Here is a 25,415-nt window from a genome sequence, read left to right on the forward strand (position 1 = left end):
AAAATCAGAAAGAAAGAATCAAACAAAAAAACTTTTTGCATATTTTCCTTGGGGAAAATAAAAATGAATCCCTTAAAAAAGGCAGAAGGATTTCCCCCCCCCCCATGTATTCCCGGTGAAAACACGTGATTTTCCGAGTCACGACAATGTGTTCCATTTTGCATATAAGATATAGGTTTGCTTCACCCGGGTTTAATGATCGGGTTGATTGTGTTGCATTGCATAAATGTAATTCTTGTGTTGCATAAATGTTATTCTTCAGGCAGACTTTTGATGCTCCACAGCCGATCCGCCTGCATCAACAATCATGGCTCCACACAAATTACTGTTATTTCAATAGCTGCCATGAGCAAATTGCAATAATAATACATGTGTTCAGCTACAGCTGGGCCGCGAAACTGCAAGCTTTTGAAAGCAGCAAAGGATCATGGGACCCCCATTTTGTGACCTCCCGACAAGCAATGTCAATGGGGAAGCCAGATTCACTTAACAACGATGTTCCCAATTTAACCACTGCAGCGATTCACTTAACCACGGCGGCCAGAAGAGGTCTTAAAAGGGGCCAAAGCTCACTTAGTGACCGTCTCACATAGCAAAAGAAATTTCGTCCAGCAGACGAAACACAGTTTTATCCTCTGAGCAATTTCTATGGGTAGTCCTCAACTTACAGCAGGTCATTGAGTGACCGTTCAAAGTTACAACAGCACTGAAAAAAAAGTGACTTACGACTGTTTTTCACACTCACGAATTGTCACACCGAATGTGATTTACATTTGGATGCTTGGCAACGGACTCATGTTTACGACGGTCGCAGTATCCCGGGGGTCACGTGATCCCTTTTTGCAATCTTCTGACAAAGTCAACGGGGGAAGCTACATCAACTGAACAACCACGTTCTTACTTCAACTTGACAACTGTGGCCAGAAAGGTCACAAAGTAGGGGCAAAACTCACTTAACCAATCTATCGCTTAACAACAGAAGTTTTGGGCTCAACGGTGGTCATAAGGCGAGGACTACCCGTATGTCGTGCCCTGCGGGCCCGACATTCAGCGGGGCCCCGACGACCGGCGCTGCACCCCCGAACCCTCGCCTTGAACCACCTGCACCCCACCCCTCTCCCTGGCGAGCCTGACCTGAGGCGGCCGGCTCCTGCACCTCGCCCTTCGCCGGAGCAGCAGCAGCGGCGACGAGGGGATGCACGGCCAGCTGGGAGCCGCGCGCGTGCGCACGAGTCTGTTGTTGCTGCGGAAGCGCGCGCATGCGCAGAACGGCCCGTTCGGCTCCACTCGGTGCCGGCAGGCCCCGCGGCCTCGTCGGGGCCTGGGCCTGCCGCGGGGCCTGCAACCGAGGCGACGCTGGAGCCGGTGGAAGGACTCAGCCTCGGCAGGCCCGCGGGGAATCGCTTTCTGCCTCCCACCATCCTGTGTGCAGGACGAAGGGTTGAGGGTTGTGGCTTGTGGACCGGCTAGCGCGGCTGACAACCCGACAGGCTTACGTACCCGGGGTCCGTGGCAGGGCGGGGAGGTGTCTGGGGAATGGGGGCGGGTGGCGCCGGCCCAGGGGAGGGGTGCGGGGGTGATACATGATGGTGGTGGGTCAGGGTTTTGGGAGGGGGCTTACCTGGGTGATGGAGGGTGCCGGGTGCCAGGACAGGAATCGAAAGTTTCCGGGGAGGGACGGTCTTTAAGTGTGGGATGGGCGGATATGGGTGCGGTTGGGTGGGGTGTGGGCGTTGGCGTTCGACAAGTATTTAACAGCGTTGGTTGCGGGTAGCAGCCAACGCTGGCTTTGATTTCCTTGGATTTGCTGTTTGTCGACAATAAACCTTTCCCTGAGGACTTGGCGCTCGTTTCGGTTGCTTTGTTCCCTGCTCTCCGAACGAGGGCTATCACTTAACAACAGAAGTTCTGGGCTCAACGGTGGTCATAAGGCGAGGACTACCCGTATTCTAAAGGTACATCCTGAAAGCCGCCAAAAACTGAAAGAATTGCTATATTATCAAGACTCTGATGATCAGACAGTTGTATGCGTTACTTGCTTAATTAGGTTTTGAGTATTTTAAGACTGAATACTGCATACTGACATACATAATTGCCTGATTTGAAGAGAGAATATATTAACGAACGACTCTGGAGGACGATTAGCATAACTTCAGCACACACGCAAAGAGTTATGATTTCCAGCACCAATTAGTAGTTAACAGTAGTAGTCAGCCATTTGTCTGAAATCGCATAGGGTTTTTTTCCTGCCTGTGCAGGGGGTTGGACTAGAAGACCTCCAGGGTCCCTTTTAACTTGGTTATTCTATATTCTATAAATTTCAACTTCAGGAAAAAAAAATGTGGACAATGGGTTTGCTTAACGACCATTGTACTTGCCTTACGACCACGTTTCATTCATGACTGCCATGTTTGCTTAACAACTGCTGGAAATAACGTCATAAAATCAGGACAGTCGGGCGGGTGCTTGCATTTATGACCACCCTTTGGGAAGAATGAATTCACTCAACGAGCACGTGATTCACTTAATGACCATGATTCAGCTTACAAGTGCAGTGACACACTTTGTAACTTTGCCTGAAATGGTATTTGCCTGAAATTTGCCTGAAATGGTATAGGGTTTCCTGCCTGAGCAGGGGGTTGGACTAGATGACCTCCAAGGTCCCTTCCAACTTTATATTATTATTATTATTATTATTATTATTATTATTATTATTATTATTATTATTCTTTCACAAAATGTGGTCATCAAATCAAGTTCACTCGTGTGGGTGCCTCAATTTACAACCGTTGTGACACACAAAGGAAATTTTGGCCTCCATTACGGTCAGCTGTCTGAGACGGTATAGGTTCTCTTGCTTGAGCAGGGGGCTGGACTAGAAGACCTTCAAGGTCCCTTCTAGCTCTATTCTAATTCTATTCTATTCTATTTTTTATTCTACATTCTATTCTATTCCATTCCATTTATTCTATTCTATTCTTATTCTATATTTTATTCTATATTCTATTCTATTCTATTCTATTCTATTCTATTCTATTCTATTCTATTCTATTCTATTCTATTCTATTCTTACCTGTACAATGAAAGAAACGCCTGTGCTCAAATTGCATGCAATTTAAGAGACTTAATTAGGAATAATGTTCTTTCAGTTCCCTCCGAAAAAAACTTTCCATTTGCTCTGTGACAGCAAAAGCTATAAATTACAACTAAAAACCTTCACCGATTAACTGCAGAGATGAATCAAATCAACTGGTTAATGATGACAGGGAACAAGGAGCAGTTTTAATTACGTCTTGATAAGAGCTACCCCTTCCAGCAACCCAGCCACATAATCTAGGATTACAGGAAGTTCTCAACTTACGACCACAAATGAGCCGAAGTTTAATTGTTGCTAAGCAAGATATTTGTTAAACGAGTTTTGTCCCAGTTTTTCTTGCCACAGTTGTTAAGCGAATCACTGCAGTTATTAAGTTAGTAACTCAGTTGTTAAGTGAATCTGGCTTCCCCATTGACTTTGCTCGTCAGAAGGTCGCAAAAACAGATCACATGACTCCGGGACGCTGCAAACGTCATAAATATGAGTCAGTCGCCACGGGCTCGAATTTTGATCACCTGACCATAGGGCGCAAGTAAATGAAAAATGATCCTAGGTCACTTTTTTGTCAGTACCGCTGTAACTTTGAATGGTCGCTAAACGAATGGATGTAAGTCGAGGACTATCTGTATTCAATGAGACACGGGTTGAAAAAAACCCGAGTTTGGCACAAATGACGCACCATTGGGAGTTTATTCTGCCCCAACTTGTCATAATGCTTAAGGGTGTTGTGGTCTTTCAAAGAGATTATTAGAGGACGGTGTTTTTGATGGATCGGGCTTGTCAAAGCATTTAGTAAGTACGACGATCTGATTTAAGAGACTATATATATATCTCTGAACAGCATCTGTGAACTGCTACAACAGAAAAAATGCTTTTGTGCTGTACGAATCCCCCAGCTTAGGAGCACTGGCCACCCGAGGAGATTTATCTCTTCCATAATAAAATTTGCTGGTTAAGGAAAAAAAACCAAAACGCCGTATTTCTCTAGCAAATGTGTGCAAAGCACCAGTGAAGAATTTGTCATAATATCTATGGAGGTTTTCAGTCATCCAGGTCGGGGTTGTCCCAAAGGCGCTTTTTCAAGAGGCAACTGGACTTCCTTTGTTCTACTTTGAAGACGTTTCGCTTCTTGTGCAAGAAGCTTCTTCAGTTCTGACCGGATGGTAGGGAATGGCAGGATTTATACTCCTTGCAGAGAGCTGGTCATTTGCCTTTTTTTAGAGAGGCGTTGAGGCCACTTGTGTGTGGGGGGGGGTGTCTGTGTCCTCCAGTGGTGCCTACAAACCTCCAAGTGGTCACAACGACTCTCTGAAAGAATTTAGTCACACGGTTGTTAAAAGAATCTGGCTTCCCCCATTGACTTTGCTTGTCAGAAACTCAAGAGGGAGAGAATCAAGATCACCTGAAGGGTTAATACCACTTTACAAGGCCTTGGTAAGGCCGCACTTGGTCACCATGGTGTAGAAAAAGATGTTGAGACTCTAGAAAGAGTGCAGAGAAGAGCAACAGAGATGATCAGGGGACTGGAGGCTAAAACATATAAGGAACGGCTGCTGGAATTGGGTCGGTCTAGTTTAATGAAGAGAAGGACCAGGGGGGACATAATAGCATTCTTCCAGTATCTCAGGGGCTGCCCCAAAGAAGAGGGAGTCAAGCTATTCTCCAAAGCACCTGAAATCAGGACAAGAAGCAACAGATGGAAACTAGTCAAGGAGAGAAGCAGCCTAGAACTAAGGAGAAACTTCCTGACAGTTAGAACAATTAACCAGTGGAACAACCTGCCTCCAGAAGTTGAGGACTGCCTTGTGGCCTTGTGATCCTATTTGCGACTTTCCCAGTTGGCTTCCAACAAGCAGACTCAATGGGAGAAGCAGTTTTCACTTAATGACTCCAGGATTCAATTAACAACCGTGGCCAAAACGCTTCAGCCCTTTTTGCCTAGGTAAAAGTTCCTGTCCATTTCCGTCAAGCTGACCGCCTTTATTCTCTACAGCTTCCTAATAAATATGCTTGTGGAGGTGGGCCGAACCTCTAATATTTATTTTTCAAGGATAATAAAGACCATTCCAGCATTAATTCTAGTTTATTAGCCAAGGTGACTCATACAGATAGTCCTCCACTTATCACCATAGTTCAGCCCAGGAGCACGGCTGTAAGTCACGCCAGTTGTTAAAACACATGCCCGTTTTTACAGCCTTTGGTGTGGCAGTTGTTAAGTAATCCGGGTGAGATTCAAAGTGCTGGTGATGACCTATAAAGCCCTAAATAGCTTGGGTCCGGGATATTTAAGGGAACACCTGCTGCCAGCATCAAGTTCCCTTCGTCCAGTACGCTCGCAGAGGGAGGGTCTTCTCAGGGTGCCGCCGGTAAAAGACTGCCGGCGGATAACACCCAGGGAGAGGGCCTTTTCTGTGGGTGCGCCTGCCCTCTGGAACCAGCTGCCCGTGGAGCTCAGGACTGCCCCTGACCTACGCTCATTCCGCTGAGACCTGAAGACTTGGCTCTTTGAGCTCTCTGACCCAGGCTGAGAATTTTAACTGGGGTTTTATTTTCAGGGATAATTTAATCTTTTAATTCTCTTTTAACTTTGTATTTTATATTGATGTGATTTTAAAATGTTCTGTAAACCGCCCTGAGTCCTTCGGGAAAGGGCGGTATATAAATCTAATAAAATAAAAAAATAAAAATAAAAATAAATAAATCACCAAGGTCATTAAGTGAACACAATGTTCATTAAATAAATCTCCTCCTCTTGTTCTCCATTCTGCAAACCCCACTTCCTTCAACCATAATGTTACTTAGTTGGGTCATGAAATGTCTGCAAGAAAATCACCAACCATAGAGAGTGCCCAAGACCCACAGTCCTCCTCCTCCTCCTCTTCCTCACTTCTAGCCTTGATGATGTTACCTAGTTGGGTCATGAAAAGCCTGCAAGGAAACCACCAATCTCAGAGAGCACCAGGGACCCTCAGTCCTCCTCCTCCTCCTCCTCCTCCCTTCTAGCCCTGATGATGTAACCTAGTTGGGTAATCTAAAGCTTGCAAGGAAACCACCAACCTCAGAGAGCACCAAGGACCCAGTCCTCCTCCTCCTCCTCCCTTCTAGCACTGATGATGTTGCCTAGTTGGGTCATGAAACATCTGCAAGAAAATCACCAACCACAGGGAGTACCCAGGACCCACAGTCTTCCTCCTCTTCCTCCTCCTCCTCCCTTCTAGCAATGATAACATTGCCTAGTTGGGTCATGAAATGTCTGCACAAAAATCACCAACCACAGGGAGTACCCAGGAACCACAGTCTTAGTCTTCCTCCTCCTCCTCCTCCTCCCTTCTATCACTGATGATGTTGCATAGTTGGGTCATGAATTATCTGCAAGAAAACAATGAAGCTCAGAGAGCAGCAAGGACCCCACAGTCCTCCTCCTCCACCACCACCAGAAATCCAACTCTCTTTTAGCCCTGATGATGTCACCTAGCTGGGTCATGAAACGTCTGCCAAAAAACCACCAAGCTCAGAGACCCCCAAGGACCCCGCCGTTCGACCCTGAGCTGCAAATGTTCTCTTCTAGGGCAGAGAGGTTCACACAAAACACGGGAAAAGCCCATGTAGACATGGCCACCTCAAAGCCCCCCTTGGTGAAACCAGCAAGCATGCGACTCTTAAAAAAAACGAACAGCGTGCAGACATAAGAATGCTTTGCTTCTAATGACTTTCTACACCACCTAAATAGATTTGTTAATAACGTTTTCTAATGACTGCCCGGCCATTGTAAAAAAAATAAAAATAAAAAATACACAAAATCTTCTATTTCTTTCCATAAAGATCCTTGTCAGCATTACTTTCGCACTCCGAATGACTCTTCCAAGTGCTAACTGGTGCTTTTGGCATGGTGCATATCAAATTAAAGGAAACAGCCCTAATCAGGAGAATGTAATTTGCTACGGATAAAATGCCATTACTATTTCAGAGCATTAAAAGCGATTCTTGCCCTCCTCGTTGGCAAAAGCGCAGAAGTTAAAACAGGCCACGGAAAGAATTTCAAGGAAGCACTTTTGTCACTCTCAGAAAGCTCTCCAAATGTAGGTGGTTCTTGACTTACAACCGCTCGTTTAGCGACCGTTCAACATTGCGACGGCACTGGGGGGAAAAAGTGTGACTTACAACTGGTCCTCGCACTTACGATCCTCGCAGCGTTAAGCGAATCCAGCTTCCCCCACTGGCTTTGCATAGTGGAAGGCAGCTGAGAAGGTTGCAAAAGAAGATCCCGTTAACCTGGATGCCGCAATTGTCATAAATGCATGCTGCTGCTTCCCAAATGCTCAAAGTTCGATTACCTGGCCGTGAGGACGGTGAGACCGTTGTAAGTATGAGGACCACTGGTGAGTCATTTCTTTTAGAGCCCTTGTAATTTCACTAAGCCCAAGGCTACTACTAGTAAAAGATTCTCACCAACTCTCCTTTTCATTAAGTTGATTTAAGCTAAGTTTCAGATCCTCCTGTTTGTATTTTTTTTATAAAAAAATATATTTTAGTTTGCAAACTACAGGTAGACAAGACAGACAAACTTCAAATGAAACCCACGAGGTCAATCTGGGCCATCCAGAGGTCAGCTGGGAATGATGGAACCAAACAGTAGGTCTAAAATCAGTTGCTTTCTCAATTTCTTTCTTTCTCTTTTCTTTCAACTCTCTCAAAGATACTTTTTTTAATACGAAGCAGATGTCCACTGCTATTTTCTGAATAAATGTCTCACTTTATCTGGCTTTAAAAAAAAATCTGATTTTTTTTTCTTCTCTGAATATTGCTTTGCTTTTCATGATAAAACATTTTTTCAGTTTCATCCTGAGCCTGGACTCTATATCTATCTATCTATCTATCTATCTATCTATCTATCTATCTATCTATCTATCTATCTATCTATCTATCTATCTATCTATCTATCTATCTATATCTATATCTATATCTATATCTATCTATCTATTCTCTATTATTGGTGATTGTCAACCTTGGCAATGTTATGGACTGCTGGCTGGGGAATTCTGGGAAGTAAAGTCCACCCATCTTAAAGCCTGCTGGCTGGGGAGTTCTGGGAAGTAAAGTCCACCCATCTTAAAGCCTGCTAGCTGAGGAATTATGGGGGTTGAAGTCCACCCATCTTACAGCCTGCTGGCTGAGGAATTCTGGGAGTTGAAGTCCACCCAACTAAAAGTTTCCAAGGCTGGGAAATACCACTGACTCTCTTTCCTTTCTGTACTGTAGATTTTTTCCAGCTGCTTCTCTCCAAGTGCTGTGCCATATTCCCTTTTGTACTTGACACAGCTACATCCCATTTAATTCCTTTGAAGAAAGTACGGTCCAATCATCTCTCTTCCACCCCACTCTCCAATACAGTGCTTATCTACCCGTTTCCCTTTTTTTTTCCTTGACTGGCCTTCCTTAGTTTTTAATTCTTATCGATTTGATAAGCTACTCAAGTAAACGAAGATGCCTGATATTCCTTCTTCCTCTTTTCCCCACAACAACCTTGTGAGGTGGGCTGGGCTGAGAGGAAGTGAGTGGCTGAAAGCCGGCTTCCATGTCTAAGGCTGGACTAGAACTCACCGCCTCCTGGTGATTGGCCCAAAGTCACCCAGCCCACTTTCAGATTTAAAGTGGGACTAGAATTCACTGTCTCCTGGTGATTGGCTCAAAGACACCAAATCAACTTTCGTGCCTAAGGTGTCACTAGAACTCCCAGCCTCCTGGTTTCTAAGCCAGCACCTTAACCACTAGACCAGGGGTAGGCAACCTTGGCTCTTTGATGACTCATAGCTGGCTCAGGAATTCTGGGAGTTGAAGTCCATGAGTCATAAAAGAGGCAAGGTTGCCTACCCCTGCACTAGACCAAACTGGCCTTTCCTCAATCCATTTTCTTCAACCAGATCAGGATTTCAATCATCTTGAGGACCGCCCCCCCCTCAAAGTCAAGAAGTCATTTCAGATTGTCCTAAAGGTGCTTTTTCATGAAGCAACTGGACTTTCTTTTTTCTCTTTGAAGATGTTTTGCTTCTCCTCCAAGAAGCTTCTTCAGCTCTGACTGGGATGGTGGGGAATGGAAGGATTTATACTCCTTGCAGACAGCCGGTCATTTGCCGTCTTTTAGAGGGTCGTTGAGGCCACTTGGAGGTTTATCTGTGTCAAGGTGACTTAAGCGGTGCAGACAAACCTCTAAGTCAGGGCTTTTCAACCTTTTCACCCATTGTACCACTTTTAGGATGTGGCAACATCCAAGTACCACCAGTCGCCTAACAAGGTGTCAAAAACTTGATGACCAAAAAAAAAAAAAAAAGAAAGAAAAAAGTGATGAAGTACAGGTAGTCCTCGACTTACAACAGTTCGCTTAGTGACTGTTCGAAGTTACAATGGCACTGAAAAAAGTGCCCCCCAAGCCACAGCCGAGCAAGACCCCTGCCTGCCCGCCCAGCGGCGCTCTTCCTCCTGTCTGAGGTTTTCATGGTTGTGAGCATTTCCGTTGAGGATTGGCAGCAGGAGGGGGGTGGGGGTGGTGTTTGGTTTTTATCCCCCCCCCCTCTGCTGGGTGGTTGCAGCAGGTTTTGGTCACTTCACATGACCCTGGGACACTGTGACCGTCATAAACATGAATCGGTTGCCAAGCATCTGAATGTAAATCACAAGACCCTGGAGATGCTGCAACATTCCAGCTGATCGGCGCTTCTTCCGGGCTCAGCAGAAGCGCCAGGATCAGTGCTGAGCTCCAGCTGGATCCTGGCGCTGATCCTGGCGCTTCCGCTGAACCCTGACAGCCCTGCAGCTCCAGCCGTCTCTCGCTCAGGCTTGTGCGGTGCTGCCACCGGCTCAGCTCATTCCCCTCCCCTGCTGCCACTTTTCTAGGATGGTCGCGTACCACAAGTGCCAGGTGCCAATGTACCACAGGTGGTACCCGTACCACTGGTTGAAAAGCCCTGCTCTAAGTGGCTTCAAGGACCCTCTAAAAGAAGGCAAATGACCAGCTCTCTGCAAGGAGTATAAATCCTTCCATTCCCCACCACCCAGTCAGAACCGAAGAAGCTTCTCGGATGAGAAGCAAAATGTCTTCAAAGATAAAACAAGAAAATCCAGTTGCCTCCTGAAAAAAAGCACCTTTGGGGCAGCCATGACCCAGATGAGTATCTCCATAGTCATTTCTGCTTAGTTTTTGAGCCGGACCCAAAGCCCATCGTCCTTAGAAGTTCTCCTTTTGGGGACAACTCATCTCCTTCCTTCTTTTCCTTGTGTCCCTTCTTTTACAACAAGAGTCTTTTGAGGGAGGAAAAAAAATGAAAAGAAAGAAAGCCCAATTGATCACCTCACAGACAATAGCTTATTTCTGAACAAGCCCTGTTCCTGTTTACAGCGCTGAAAGGTTTGACGTCGGCTTCCAGCGCTGGCAAAACATTTGGGGACACTGCCGGCGCCTCCGTGCCAAATCCCTTGCTTTCCTCCGAGTTCTTAGGGCTGTTTTCTTTCACCGAGGCCTTTTCGTCTTTTAATAAGGCGTCCGGAATCATATGCTCCAGTAACCCGCTGGATTTCTTCTACTTTCCATTCCCCCCCCCCCGCCTTCTCCTCTTCTCTCTTCTCATTTATCCATCTGCTAAAGAGGCTCTTCCAGCAAATCATTCAATTTGGTTCAATTGGTTACCAAGGCAGCGCTCGAGTCATAGAAAACTCCCCCCCCCAATTGACAGCATTAACGGACGCGGATTATAAGCAGGCCAAAAAAAAAAAAAAATAAAAAGGGGAAGAAAAAAAAAGAGCAGGCTGGAAAAATTAAACACGTCCGTTTTCCTACAAGGATCCGCGCTCTTGCTCGGCCAAGGTACACGCGAATCGCTCTTCGCTGAGAGGGATGGGAGAAGGGAAAGGGTTTGGCCTAGTGGCTAAGGCACGAGGCTAAAAAGGGGGAGGCTGTGAGTTCTAGTCCCACCTCAGGCATGAAAGCCAGCTGGGTGACTTTCTGCCAATCATCAGGAGACACTGAGTTCTAGTTCCGTCTTAGGCATGAAAGCCATCTGGGTGACTTTGGGCCTATCACCAGGAGACGGTGAGTTCTAGTCCTGCCTTAGGCATCAAAGCCATCTGGGTGACTTTCCGCCAATAATCAGGAGACACTGAGTTCTAGTCCTGCCTCAGGCATGAAGGCCAGCTGAGTGACTTTGGGCCAATCACCAGGAGACGGTGAGTTCTAGTCCCGCCTTAGGCATGAAAGCCATCTGGGGGACTTTCTGCCAATCATCAGTAGACACTGAGTTCTAGTCCCACGATAGCCATGAAAACCGAATGGGTGACTTTGGGCCAGTCACCAGGAGGCTGTGAGTTCTAGTTCTACACTTTGGAATGAAAACGGGCTGGATGACTTTGGGCCATTTACCAGAAGATGGTGAGTTCCAGTCCCACCTTAGCCATGAAGTCTGAGTGGGTGACTCCTCTCTCAGACCAACCTACCTCACAGGATTGTTGTGGTGGTGAACATAGGAGGAAGAAGGTATGTTAGATCTGATCGCTGCCTTGCGTTGTTTGTAAAAATAATAAAGGCCGGATACAAATGAATAAATAAAGGTAGGCCAAGCTAAGCATGCCACGTCTTAACCCTGGGAAACGTTTGCTTCCAATTAATTTGTAAAGGAAGAGATCTTGCATTATAAGGCTGACCTCATCAGTCAAGGTTGGAGGAAATGTAAAAACAGAACCTTTTGTTTGGACCAGACTCAAATTCCTATTTAATCGATTGCTGGCGTTAGGGTGTATCATGTCAACCCAAGTTCTGGAGAATTCGCTGCAGTTTTCTTAGCAAAGATTTTCAGAAGAGGTTTGCCATTGTTTTCTTCCTAAGGCTGAGATAGAGGGGCTGGCCCATGTCTCCCAGCTGGCTTCGTGCCCCAGGCAGGACTAGAACTCACCGTCTCCTGGTGATTGGCCAAAAATCACCCAGCTAGCTCTCGTGCCTAAAGCGGGACTAGAACTCCCAGTCTCCTAGTGATTGGCCCGAGGTCACCCAGCTGTCTTTTGTGCTTAAGACAGGATTAGAACTCACTGTCTCATGGTGACTGGCCTAAAGTCAGCCAGGTTGGCCCAAACCAGTCAGGTTTCATGCCTAAAGTGGGACTAGAACTCACAGTCTCCTAGTGATTGGCCCAAGGTCACCCAGCTGGCTTTCATGCTTAAGACAGGATTAGAACTCACTGTCTCCTGGTGATTGGCCCAAGGTCACCCAGATAGCTTTCATGCCTAAGGTAGGACTAGAATTCACCATCTCCTGGTGATTGGCTCAAAGTCATGCAGCTGGTTTTCGTGCCTAAGGCGGGACTAGAACTCATAGTCTCCTGGTGATTGGCCCAAGGTCACCCAGCTGGCTTTCATTGCCTAAGGCTGGACTGGAACTCACCGTCTCCTGGTGACTGGCCTAAAGTCAGTCAGGTTGGCCCAAACAACAGCCAGGTTTCATGCCTAAAATGGGACTAAAACTCAGTGTCTCCTGGTGATTGGCCCAAGGTCACCCAGCTGGCTTTTGTGCCTAAGGCAGGACTAGAACTCAAATTCTCCCGGTTTCTAAACCAACACCTTCCCCACTAGACCAAACTGGTTTTGTATTTAATCCATTACTGACCCATCAAAGGAACTCTTCACTGGGTTGGGAGTAATTTCTTTCTTTTTTTTTTTTGGAAAAAAAAAGAAGAGAAGCTTGCATTTATCGCAGTGAAACTCCCAATATGTTAAGACACATAATAAGTGCCTGGTGGATAACTACATTTAAAGCTGCTGAAGGGAGATTCTATGCATCAATAGCCCAAATCTCCATCTTTAAAGGCAATTTTTCACATCATTCTTCAATTATCCTTTGTGCCGGGAGGCAGTTGTCTGAAAAGATTTATTTTATCACTGCGAATCAGACATTCCGCTGCACATTGTCCTCAGCACGGCTCTTATTTTCAAGGGGAAACTTCGAAAGGAAAAGTCGAAGTGAGGACAATTAATAGAAAGACCACCACAACGTGTTTTATATGGCGTTCAGCTGAGTCAAGTACAATGAGGACTAGTGTTATGCAGGTGGTCCTTGACTTACAACCACAACTGGGAACAGAATTTCCACTGATAAGGTCGTCTTTAAGTGGGTTGCAGCTAATTTTTCCCACAGTCGTTAAGCAAATCGCTGCATTTGTTAAGTGAATCACTCAGCTGCTAAAAAAAAACCGTGGCTTAAATTGACCGGGTTTACATTAGGGTGAGGATTGTGACCATCATAAATATGAAGCAGTTGCCAAGCGTCTGAATTTTGATCAGACGTTGATGCAACGGTTGTTCAGAGTGGAAAATGATCACATGTGACTTTTTCCAGTGCTGCTTAGCCCATGTTGAACTGCATAGCACAGTCAAACAAACGTCAGGAACTGATTCACCACAGATGTTTAAGACATTTCTGTATTCTGTCATAAAATGCTTTATGATCATTTTTTTTAATATCATAAAAGGTTTTATAAAATTTGCCAAATTTCAATTCCACCAGAGTCAGGAGCTCCAGATTTATGTATTATGCATTATGTAAGTTAGTCCATTTATAATAATAATAATAATAATAATAATAATAATAATAATAATAATAATAATAATAATAATAATAAAGTTGGAAGGGACCTTGGAGGTCATCTAGTCCAACCCCCTGCTCAGGCAGGAAACCCTATACCATTTTGGACAAATGGCTGTCCAGTCTCTTCTTAAAAACTACCAGTGTTGGAGCATTCACAGCTTCTGGAGGCAGGTTGTTCCACTGGTTAATTGTTCTAACTTTTGAGGTTCCTTCCTTAAGAAATTGTTGCCCTGTGAGTTAGTCAGTTTAAGGTGAAAGACAAGCGAACAATAATAATAATAATAAAGTTGGAAGGGATCTTGGAGGTCATCTAGTCCAACCCCCTGCTCAGGCAGGAGACACTATACCATTTCGGACAAATGGCTGTCCAGTCTCTTCTTAAAAACTTCCAGTGTTGGAATATTCACAGCTTCTGGAGGAAGGTTGTTCCACTGGTTAATTGTTCTCACTGTCAGGAAATTTCTCCTTAGTTCTAGGTTGCTTCTCTCCTTGATTAGTTTCCATCCATTGCTTCTTGTCCTGCCTTCAGGCGCTTTGGAGAACAGCTTGACTCCCTCTTCTTTGGGGCAGCCTCTGAGATATTAAAACTCTGCTATGTCAAGTTTTAGACAGACAGATGGATGGAGAGAGATAGATAGATAGATAGATAGATAGATAGATAGATAGATAGATAGAATGAATTTGGGGGTCTTGCAAGTCTTGCCAGCCCTATTTCTGTACTCTGGGTTAGCAAGGGATAAAGAAATTTGGAGTATGTGTGGATGTCAATCTGGTTGAATAGCTAAGCCATCATTTATCCATGTCTTTGGGGTTTAAGTAAGCTTCCCTTCTCTCCCACAAAGGCAGTGCTTGCCCAATTTTCCTTGCACTGAGCATGAAAGGAAACAAGATGGGTGGATTAAATATTCTGCTAGGTTTTGTGCATCACACTAAACCATGATTAGTCAAATCGTGGCTTATTGAATCACCGCAGCTGTGAAGTTAGTAACCAGGCTGTTAAAGTGAATCAGGTTTTTCCACTGGCTTTGCTTGTCCAAAGATTGCAGAAGGGGATCACATGACCTTGGGACACTGAAGCAGATGTATGTACCTGCCAGTGGCCAAGCGTCTGAATTTTGACATGACTGTGGGGATGCTACAACGGTCATAAGCAGGGGTACGTAACCTTGGCTCTTTTATGATTCGTGGAGTTCAATTCCCAGAATTCCTGAGCCAGCATGGCTCAGCTTGGAAACCTCTCCATTTCTCCTCAGCATGGCTGGCTCAGGAATTCTGGGAGTTGAAGTCCACGAGTCATGAAAGAGCTCAGGTTGCCTACCCCTGGTCGTGTGAAAAACACTTTTTTCAGCGCCGTGTAACTTTAAACGGTCACTAAATGAATTTTCTAAGTCGAGGACAACTGTATAAAGCTACAGAAAGGCCCATATGAAGCACATCGCCAGATCCAACCAATTTTGCAATATAAAAATATAAAGCATTTTATGACAGAATGCAAAAATGTCATAAAAAACCAGCACTGCAGCATCTCCATGGTCACATGATCAAATTTAAAAAAAATTGGCAACTGACTCGTATTTATGACGGTTGCAGTGTCCCAGAGTCACGTGATCCCCTTTTGCGACCATCTGACAAGCAAAGTCTAGAGGGAAGCCAGATTCACTTAACAACCAAGTGACTAACTTAGCAACTACAGTGATTCACTTCACAACGGTGTCAAGGAAGGTCATACAACGGGGGCAAAATTCATTTAACCGTCTCACTTAGCAACGGAAATTTGGGGCTCCATTGTGGTTGTAAGTCGAGGACTACCTGTATCTGTGAAAAGAGGACCCAACAGATCACAGATTATCTAACTTAATTACAAAACTACTCATCTGCTGAATTTTACACTCTCCTTTTTAAAGAGACAAATTCAGGTGTGTGTGTTTCTCTCTGCAATCTTTTCTCATTTTCCTAAATTCTTCCTTTCCCCAATAGGTAGCTATATATATAACCTGAGTTAATTCCACTTAAAACAAGGAAGATTCTCATTGTAATTAAAGAAACGTCCATTTAACTAAAAATAATCCTTTTGGTTACGGGATGTCATATAATTAAACCGCTGCCACATTGAGGAGGACGGCGCGGCAGAAAAGCTAATCTAGAAACCGTTTTTGCTAGACCCCGAAGGGCCAATACGAGAAGGCAAAAATGTCATTTCTAAAACCTCCTGTCTGAATCAAAGCAGAAGTCACAGCAGAAACGGACAGGCCCTAACTGAAAATCCTCTTTTATTCCTGGAATAGCCTCTAGCATCTTTTATGACAGTTCTCACTTCAGTGACCAGGTCTTCGACAGCCCGCCAAGCCTATTTTCTGAAAAAGTCCTTCGTCTCTTCCCATCTCTGATCAGCCTTAAAGTGGTTTCCGTCAGGGAGGGGGGGGGGGAGGAAAATACCCCCAACCATGCTGCACAGCCAGCCAGCCAGGGCGGAAGCAGAGAACCAAAGCATCTGTGATCAATTTGGGGTTGGCTCTGCAAAGCTTTGCCTCCAAGGAAAACCCCTATTTCTCTAAATTGCCCGTCAATCGTGGCCAACTTTAGGCACCCAGTTACCCCCAGTTATACTCAGCTGTTAACGGGGAGCAAAAATGCCTTCCCCCCCCCCATGCAAGTGTTAGAAGAGCCTCTCCTGGGAGGGGGGGAATTCTAGTTCACCCACACATCCTATCTTGCAAATGCATTTCGACAACCGGCCTGTTAATGTGGTTTGAATTCTGATTACGGTGCTAGCTAAAAGGCTGAATCGGAGCATTTGCCCGTCCGTAGGCATCGGGGGCTCTTGTTCGGTCCCCAAAGGGGGTGGGTGCCCACCTGCCCCTCTCAAATCACTCACTGTCTTATTAATTCGGTTAAGACCCCCCCCCTTCCCCCTGGCTTAATTCATCCCGGCAGGATTTTTCCACCTAGATGGGGATTTATTTATTTTTTTGACATAACGCCAGCTTCCTTTCCTACAGTGCCCATCGGTTTTTCAGCAACGCGAAGCTGAAATGAGGAAATTTGGATTATTCACTGGGCCCAGAGGCAGAGCTGAAATACTCCCGTTTGGACCAGGGGATTTTTTTAAAATTTATTTTTTTTTTTTTATTATCCCTGTTTTCCTGGGATGAAATAACGTCAGCCAGCCGGGCTCTTTTACACCCATGCTAAGTCATTTTTGGGACGCGGTGGCTCAGTGGGTTAGGACGCTGAGCTTGTCGATCAGAAGGTCGGCAGTTTGGCGGGTCGAATCCCGAGTGCTGCGTAACAGAGTGAGCGCCTATTCCTCGTCCCAGCTTCTGCCAACCTAGCAGTTCGAAAGCACGTAAAAATTCAAGTAGAAAAATAGGGACCACTATGGTGGGAAGGTAACAGCGTTCCGTGCGCCTTTGGCGTCTAGTCATGCCGGCCACATGACCATGGAGACGTCCTCGGACAAGCGCTGGCTCTTCGGCTTTGAAACGGAGATGAGCACCGGCCCCTAGAGTCGGAAACGACTAGCACGCATGTGCAGGGGAACCTTTACCTTTTTAAGTCATTTTTAAGTCACTTAAGTTGGACAGCCACATAAATCGGTTTAATCAAGGAATAAAATAAAAGGCATCGATCCCGGTTTACAAATGACACCGTTCGGACAAACCAAATCTGTGCAACGTACAAATCTTATGCAGTTCTCTGTGTCAATCTCTGTTTGTTACGCTTTTTAAAAAAAAATGTGCCTTTTTTTGCCTCTTTTAAAATTTGTTTTGCACCTACCGGTATTTGCCAGCCATCCACCTATTTAAACTCAGCAAATTTCCTGCTTTTCCCCAGTAGTCCCTCCCCCACATTCCCCAACCTTTTCCTGAAATCTACTCTCCCTTCCCTATAAACAGGGGATTTAATCTATTTATTTATTTCGCAACCATCTTTTCACCTTATGGGGTCACCCTTTGCCACAAATTTCCAATGAGGGATGTAGGGGTGGAAAAAAAAAATCTTAATAGAAATATCAAATTCCAACCTGGATTCCTTTCATCTCAGGATTATCTACGGAGATAAAACTATAGACAAGAACCTTTCATATATATTTTTTTCTAGCGATAAGTGGGAACTGCAGAGCTTCTGGAATCTACTTTTTTTAAAAACAAACAAACATAAAATGCAACGTGCTTCGGTAACCAGATTAGAGTCGCTGACATCTAGTCATCCTTTCCTATTAGCATCAAGGCTCGATTCCAAAAAAAGTAACAGGAGGAAAGAGAGAGTGTCTTTAAACTAGCCGGGATGCCTGTCCGCAGGCAAGATCAATTAATTTGCTTCCCTGTGTGTGTGTTTGTGTGAGTGTGTGTGATGCCTCACAGTAAAAATAGACCAAAGAAAATCAGAAATAAAACCGCAATAAAGGGGACGTTGCAAATCAACTCCAAACCTAGATTTATAGATGCAGGTGAAAATGCAGATGTGGAAACCGTGATGAGCGCGAGCTGAAAATTTTAAAATGTGCGGAAGGATTTTTATGCACATAATTTCTCCTTGCATAATAATCAAAGAGGTTTTCAGGAGGAAGAGGAGGCAGATTACACTTTGCAAATGCTCAGGAGTACTCTTGATTTCTTCTTGCTAGATAATTCTGCATTTGCATATTTTCATGTACAATATAGATTTCCATGGGGTCAAGGTGAGGGTGAGGTGGGACCATAGAAAAGGGGGGGGGGTACTCCCCTCCCATTTTGGAGGTGGAACCAAAGCTGATCTGACAGCTCAGCTTTCTCATGCCAAGTGGAGAAAGTAAACATTATAAGCAGAAAAGCACCTTTTTTCTCAAAAAATCCCCCCCAAAACAGGTCAGCAACTGTAGTTGGGCAACTCCGATTCCCATCATCCACAGACCGTAGCGTGTTCCCATCTTTTGCAGGGTGCCTGCTTGGAGAAGGGCTAGTAGCTAGTCTTTATCAGCCTAATGGTCAGCCTATATTGAGTCCGGGAAGAAAATAACTGATTTTTAACACCAGCCCTGCAGGGTAGGTCTCCCGGTCAGAAATTCGGGAAGGGCCCCTCCTGTTTGGGGGTGGGGGGAAGACAAGAGAAATTGAGGGGTTTTGAACCCTTTTGTTCTCCAAGGGAGAAGGAACGAGGCGATCAAACTACAAAATGTGATTGCGCTGAAGATCTGTGCAAGAATTCAGGTTTTATTTGAAAGTATTTCCCACCTTTGTGGAAAAGCAATCTGGCTTTTACAAGCCCCCCCCCCATGTACTCCTCTAGAGTATGTAGGGGAGAATGGGAGTTGGAGTCCAACCCCCTGCCAGGCAGCATCTCCAGATGGGGCTGGGCTTCCTGAGAGAAACGGGGTGTATGGATATTGTAGTCATAGGTCCTGCCAGGAACCCTCTCCACCAACAGTGGGTGGGCTGGGATTCCCAAGCAGGGGAGGATGGGAGTTGGAGTCCAAAACCCTGCCCAGCAGCTTCTCCAGACAGAGCTTAATCTCCTGAGAGACAGGGGGGTGTATGGGTAGTGTAGTCACTGCTGGAGCCCTCTCCACCAAGCAGTGAAGTGTGCAGTCCTCACCCTCCCGATACAGAGAGAGCTAGAGGTCCCAAACGGGGAAGTATGGATGATGTAGTCCCCGCCTTCTCCCCAATGCAGGACTAGAGATCCCAAATGGGGGAGTATGGATGATGTAGTCTCCCATCCTTTCCTCCATACGTAAAGAGAGCTAGAGGTCCCAGACAGGGGAGTAGGGATGATGTAGTCCCCCACCCTCTCCCCAATGCAGGACTAGAGATCCCAGACAGGGGAGTTATGGATGATGTAGTCCCCCACCCTCTCCCCAATGCAGGACTAGAGATCCCAGACGGGGGAGTTATGGATGATGTAGTCCCCCACCCTCTCCCCAATGCAGGACTAGAGATCTTAGACGGGGGAGTTATGGATGACGTAGTCCCCCACCCTCTCCCCAATGCAGGACTAGAGATCCCAAACGGGGGAGTATGGATGATGTAGTCTCCCATCCTTTCCCAAGATGTAAAGGGAGCTGGGAGTCCCAGATAGGGGCGCGCGTATGGATGGTGTAGTCCCCCCACCCCCGCACCCTCCCAAACAACCTCTCCCGAGTCATCCGCCTACAGTCCTCTCTCTGGACCATGGGCGCTGGAGTCCAGCCCCACACCAGCCTCACTCCCCCCACACACACTTCCCAGAGACATCGCGCGCTTCCTCCCCAGCAGCCCTTCCCCAGCCTGCCAGCAGCGGCGCATGGGAGTTGGAATCCCGGGTCTTTCCCTCCCTCCCCCCTCCCACACACACATACACACACACCGAACCCCCCACCCCCACCGTCCCCGCCACTCACTACTTGTAGAGCTGCTGCAGGCAGAGGTCCAGGCACTCGCCCTCCACGTCCTCCTCCGCGATGTGCTCGGAGAGCGGCCGGGGCAGCGAGGGCAGCGGGGGCAGCGGCGGCGGCGGGCACGGGCTGGCCGGGCGAGGCGGCGGCGCGGGCTCGGCCGGAGGAGCCTCCTCCTCGGGCTCGGCGTCTCCGGGCGGGCTGGCTCCGTCCTGCCCGGCGCCTTCCTCCTCTTCCTCTTCCTCTCCCGGTCCGGCGGCGGCGGCTGCATCCTCGGGCTCTCCTCCTCCTCCTCCTCCTCCTTCTTCTCCTTCCTCCTCCTCCTCCTCCTCGGCCGCCGCTACCTCCTCGCCGCCGCCGGCTTCTCCGTCCCCGCCAGGCGGCGGCGGCGGCGGCAGCGGCGGCAGCGACGGCTGCTCATCCCCGGCTTCGCCGCCGGCCGCCTCGCCTCCTTCGCCTTCGCCGCCCGCCGAGGAGGCGGAGGAGGCGGCGGCGGGCGAAGCGGGCGCCGGGCTCTCGGCCGCCTCGAAGGGCCCGCGGAAGTCGCCCAGGAAAGCCTCGAGGAAGCGGCGGTAGGTCCGCTCCTCCGCGCTGCAAGGGCCGCCCGCGGCCATCGCTCCGCACGCCCGGCCGGCAGCCACCCAGCCCCAGCCCCGCGCGCGCGCCCCGCCGGAATCCCCGCGCCCCGCCTCCGCCCGCGCGCGCCCGCCCGCCCAGCCGGCAGGGAGGGAGGGAGGGGAGGGAGGGAGCGCGCGCCCGGCTTGGCTCTTCCCCGCGGGAGGGCGGGGGGCTTTCCTCCTCCCCCTCCCTCGCCGGACGCTGCAAGAAAGAGAGGAGAACCCCCCCTCCCTTTTCTAAGCGGGGAGGGGGCGTGCGATCCCGTCCTTTCCTCTTCCTCCCTTCCTCTCTCTCTTTCTTTCTTTCTTTCTTTCTCTCCGGACTCTGCAAAAAGGGAGGACTCCCCACCCCCACCTTTCCAAGCGGGGAGGGGGCGTGCGATCCCCCCCCTCCCCTCGTCCCTCTCCCCGGACGCTGCAAAAAGGGAGACTCCCCCCCTCCTTTCCAAGCGGGGAGGGGGCGTGCGATCCCGTCCTTTCCTCTTCCTCCTTCCCTCCCTCCCTCTCTCTCTTTCTTTCTTTCTTTCTCTCCGGACTCTGCAAAAAGGGAGACTCCCCCCCTCCTTTCCAAGCGGGGAGGGGGCGTGCAACCCCGTCCTCTTCTCTTCCTCCCTTCCTCTCTCTCTCTCTTTCTTTCTTTCTTTCTCTCCGGACTCTGCAAAAAGGGAGGACACCCCCCACCCCCACCTTTCCAAGCAGGGAGGGCGCGTGCAATCCCGACCTCTTCTCTTCCTCCCTCCCTTTCTCCCCGGACGCTGCAAAAAAAGGGAGACGCGGGGAGGGGGCGTGCAATTCCCCCCTCCCCTTCTCCTCTCCCTCTCTCCCCGGACGCTGCAAAAAAGGGAGAAACAACCCCCCCCCCTTTCCAAGCGGGGAGGAGGTGTGCAATCCTTCCTCCTCTTCCTCCCTGGACTCTGCAAAAAGGGAGACCCCCCCCTCCTTTACCAAGGGCTGAGAGAGCGTGCAACACCCCCCCCTCCTCTCCTCCCGGATTCTGCAAAAAAAAAAAGAAGATACCCCCCCCCCGCCTTTCCAAGCAGGGAAGGGGTGAGCAATTCCCCCTTCCTTCTTGTCTCCTCCCGGACTCTGGAAAAAGGGAGATTTCCCCGCTTTGCCAAGGGGAGAGGGATGGCAAAGGGGGGGGGGGAAATCTCCCTCCCTCTCTCTGGACTCAAAAAGAGGGACTTCCCCTTTCCAAGTGTATGTCTCTCTTTGTGTGTGTGTGTGTGTGTGTGTGTGTGTGTGTGTGTGTGCAAAAAATCCCCCTCCCCTCCTCTTCCTCCCTTCCTGGAGTCTGCAAAAAGAGAGACACCCCCCCCCTTTCCAAGCGGGGAAGGGGCATGCAACTCTCCTCTTCTCCTCCAGCAGCCTGCAGAGAAACACAAGCTCTGCACACACACATACCCCTCCAACCTGATGGGCTGCTGGGGTACTCCGATTCCCATCATCCGCAGGCCAACATTGCTTCCCATCCTTTGCAGGGCGCCTGCTTAGGGAAATGGATGGTGGCTAGTCCGTAAGTCTAACATCACTTGCAGCCCCAAAAGGGTCCAGCGGCCTGGGCGGCGGGGGGTGGGTGGGGGTGGGGGGGGGTGTGTGGCAAAGCAAGGGGGACCCTGAATGCTTTTGTCTTCTTTTTTTCCTGTTGGGAATACTGCAAACAAGTGGGGGGAGGTTTTGGCCTATAGAAGTTGCTCTGAAGCGTGGTGGGGTGGGGGAGACCGTTCTCCAGGAGCCAGACCAGTGTTTACTTTCAAGGACTTCTTTTTTTCATATTTCTAATCGGACAAAACTGTTAAAAGCAACTGAATTTTTCCTGCCAAGTTACAAAAAAAAAGCACTAAAAAGTGACTTATGACCGTTTTTCACACTTATGATTAGCAACTGACTCATATTTATGACAGTTGCAGTGTCCCAGGGTCACGTGATCCCCTTTGGCCATCTTCTGACAATCAAAAGTCAATTAACCAGTGGAACGGCTTGCCTCCAGAAGTTGTGGGTGCTTCATCACTTGGAGGGTTTTAAGAAGAGACTGAACAGCCCGTTGTCTGAAATGGTATAGGGTTTCCTGCCTGAGCAGGGGGTTGGACTAGAAGACCTTGAAGGTCCCTTCCAGCTCCATTCTGAATCTTCTAATCTTTTCGACCATGCCCTATGAACTCCCCAGCTTAGAAAATATAAGTCAAACGACCTGCAGATTCTCTGAGCTGCTAACACAAATCTGAGTGAATTGTGATCTAGTGGTGGAAAAGTCCAATGCCGTTTTAGTTTGCCTCGACAGATGTATACGCAGTTTTAGCTTGCAGCGCACGAGAGAAATACAGTTTTCATTCTGCATCCAGGGACTTTGTGGCTTTCTCTGGACCCCGCCTCAAATCCTTGGCCCAGAACTGAACAGCACTCTTTTTTTTTTTTGAGGGATTGAAACAGGTTCAAACCAGAGAATTGAGGAAGATCAGGAGATTAGCAATGGATGTCCTGCAAAGAAAGATGAATGGAGCTGAGCAAACTTTGTTTTGAGAAGAAAGGGAACATAACAGTCCTGAAACGGTGTTTCCTAAATGAAGGTCGAAACCTGGATCTCCTGTTCTGGCATGCTGGGATGAAAGGTTTAAATTATAGAAAAGCTGATTCTGGTTGAATGTTGGTCAGGATGAGTGCAGGATGTCTCCGAGATTAACTCATATTCTTTCCCTACAGAGTAGTATGATCCCCTTTGGGCGTTATAAGCTCAGTTTCAAAGTCTATAAAGTTTAATTAACAATCATAACACAGGTAGTCCTCGACATACGACCACAATGGAGCCCCAGTTTTTCCGTGGCCTTAACAGTTGTTGAATGAGTTTTGTCCCATTTTATGACCTTCCTTGCCACAATTGTTAAGTTGAATTACTGCAGTTGTTAAGATTAGTAACCATGGTTGCTAAGTGAATCTGGCTTCCCCATTAACTTTGTTTGTCAGAAAGTCACAAAGGGACAAGGCAACCGTCATAAGTATGAGTCAGTTGCCAAGTGTCTGAATTTTGATCAGGTGTGCTGAAATGGTCGCATGCATGGAAAACGGTCACAAGTCACGTTTTTCAGTGCTGTTCTAGCTTTGAATGGACACTAAATGAATGGTTGTAAATTAAGGACTATCTGCAATCCCATCAGACAAATCTGGGTGTTCCCACAATTTTTTCCCCCCAACTTTGTTTTTATGACAAATGGCAAAGCCAGGCTGGACAGTGAACATGTAAAGCAACTTTTTTCTATTTTTCCCTTCTTCTCACTGAAAAATTATTATGGTTTCCCCGTGTATCTGATCATCACATCTATTATCTTCATGTTTCCTTCCCCTTTTAATTCAGCTGAAGCTGCAAAATTGGGGCAAAGCTTAAAAAAATAAGCTTTTTGCCGTATGAAAAGGAAAAAAGACCTATTTAGGAAGACAGTGTTAGGTGTTTTAAGTTCAAACTGGGTAAAGTTTGCATTAGATTTCACCTAAACAAAGTCACTTTTTTTTTCTTCCTCTTCTGCTTGTCATGATAAACCACAAATAACCACGTACAAACATAAACTTTGTATTTTATTAGAGGCATCGGAATTATTTTGGGCAGTGTTTCTTCAACCTCTGTAACTTTTAAGACGGCTGGATTTCGACTCCCAGAATTCCCTAGCCAGTAATGCTGGCGGGGGGATTCTGGGAGTTGAAGTCCACCCCATCTTAAAAAGTTAAGACGTACTGTAGTGTAGACAATTCCTCCCCCAGTTCTGGAAGACGGAATCGGATTTATTGATAATGCTTGCTTATCTTCCTTCCTCCAGCGTGGCAGATCCTTGTCTGAGTGCCTTGTGGCGAAATTAGCAGAGGTGTTCTCAGGATTATGATCCTGGGGGGGATTTCAATCTGCGTCTTTTGAACTCTGGGTCAGAGGTGGCTTCAGAGTTCAGGGCCAATCATGGACACAATGATCCAACTTATCAAGGGACCAAGGTTAATTGTCTTCACTGTTAAGAAGTCTCTCCTTGATTAGTTTTTTTAATAATAATAATAATAATAATAATAATAATAATAATAATAATAATAATAATAATAATTAATAATAATAATAATAATAATAATAATAATAATAATAATAATAATAATAATAATAATAATAATAATAATAATAATACGGGAATAGGGCGGTATGCAAATCCAATAAAATAAAATAAAATAATAATAATAATAATAATATTGGAAGGGACCTTGGAGGTCATCTAGTCCAACCCTATCCATTTCAGACAAATGGCTGTCCAGTCTCTTCTTAAAAACTTCCGGTGTTGGAGCATTCACAGCTTCTGGAGGCAGGTTGTTCCACTGGTTAATTGTTCTTACTGTCAGGAAGTTTCTCCTTAGTTCTAGGTTGCTTCTCTCCTTGGTCAGTTCCCATCCATTGCTTCTTGTCCTGCCTTCAGGTGCTTTGAAGAATAGCTTGACTCCCTCCTCTTTTGGGTAGCCCCTGAGATACTGGAAGACTGCTATCATGTCACCCCTCGTCCTTCTCTTCATTAAACTGGACATATCCAATTTCTGCAACCATTCCTTGTATGTTTCAGCCTCCAGTCCCCTAATTATCTTTGTTGCTCTTCTCTGTACCCTTTCTAGAGTCTCAACATCTTTTTTTACATCATGGTGACCAAAACTGGATGCAGTATTCCAGGTGTGGCCTTACCAACGCATTGTAAAGTGGTATTAGTACTT

At 47.0% G+C, this 25,415-nt stretch overlaps 1 protein-coding gene across 1 annotated transcript in view; it reads right to left on the reverse strand.

Moving 5' to 3' along the window:
* Positions 1–20,707, reverse strand: part of PPM1E (protein phosphatase, Mg2+/Mn2+ dependent 1E) — a 118,395-nt gene extending 97,688 nt beyond the window's left edge. The window contains exon 1 of the mRNA XM_081346689.1: positions 20,080–20,707. Within this exon, the coding sequence (XP_081202815.1) occupies positions 20,080–20,687 (608 nt within the window). The 5' untranslated portion in view covers positions 20,688–20,707. The remainder of the gene's footprint in view (positions 1–20,079) is intronic.
* Positions 20,708–25,415: the final 4,708 nt, after the last annotated feature.

The sequence above is a fragment of the Vipera berus genome (genome assembly GCF_964194415.1).
Source record: "Vipera berus genome assembly, chromosome: 1".
NCBI lineage: Eukaryota > Metazoa > Chordata > Lepidosauria > Squamata > Viperidae > Vipera > Vipera berus.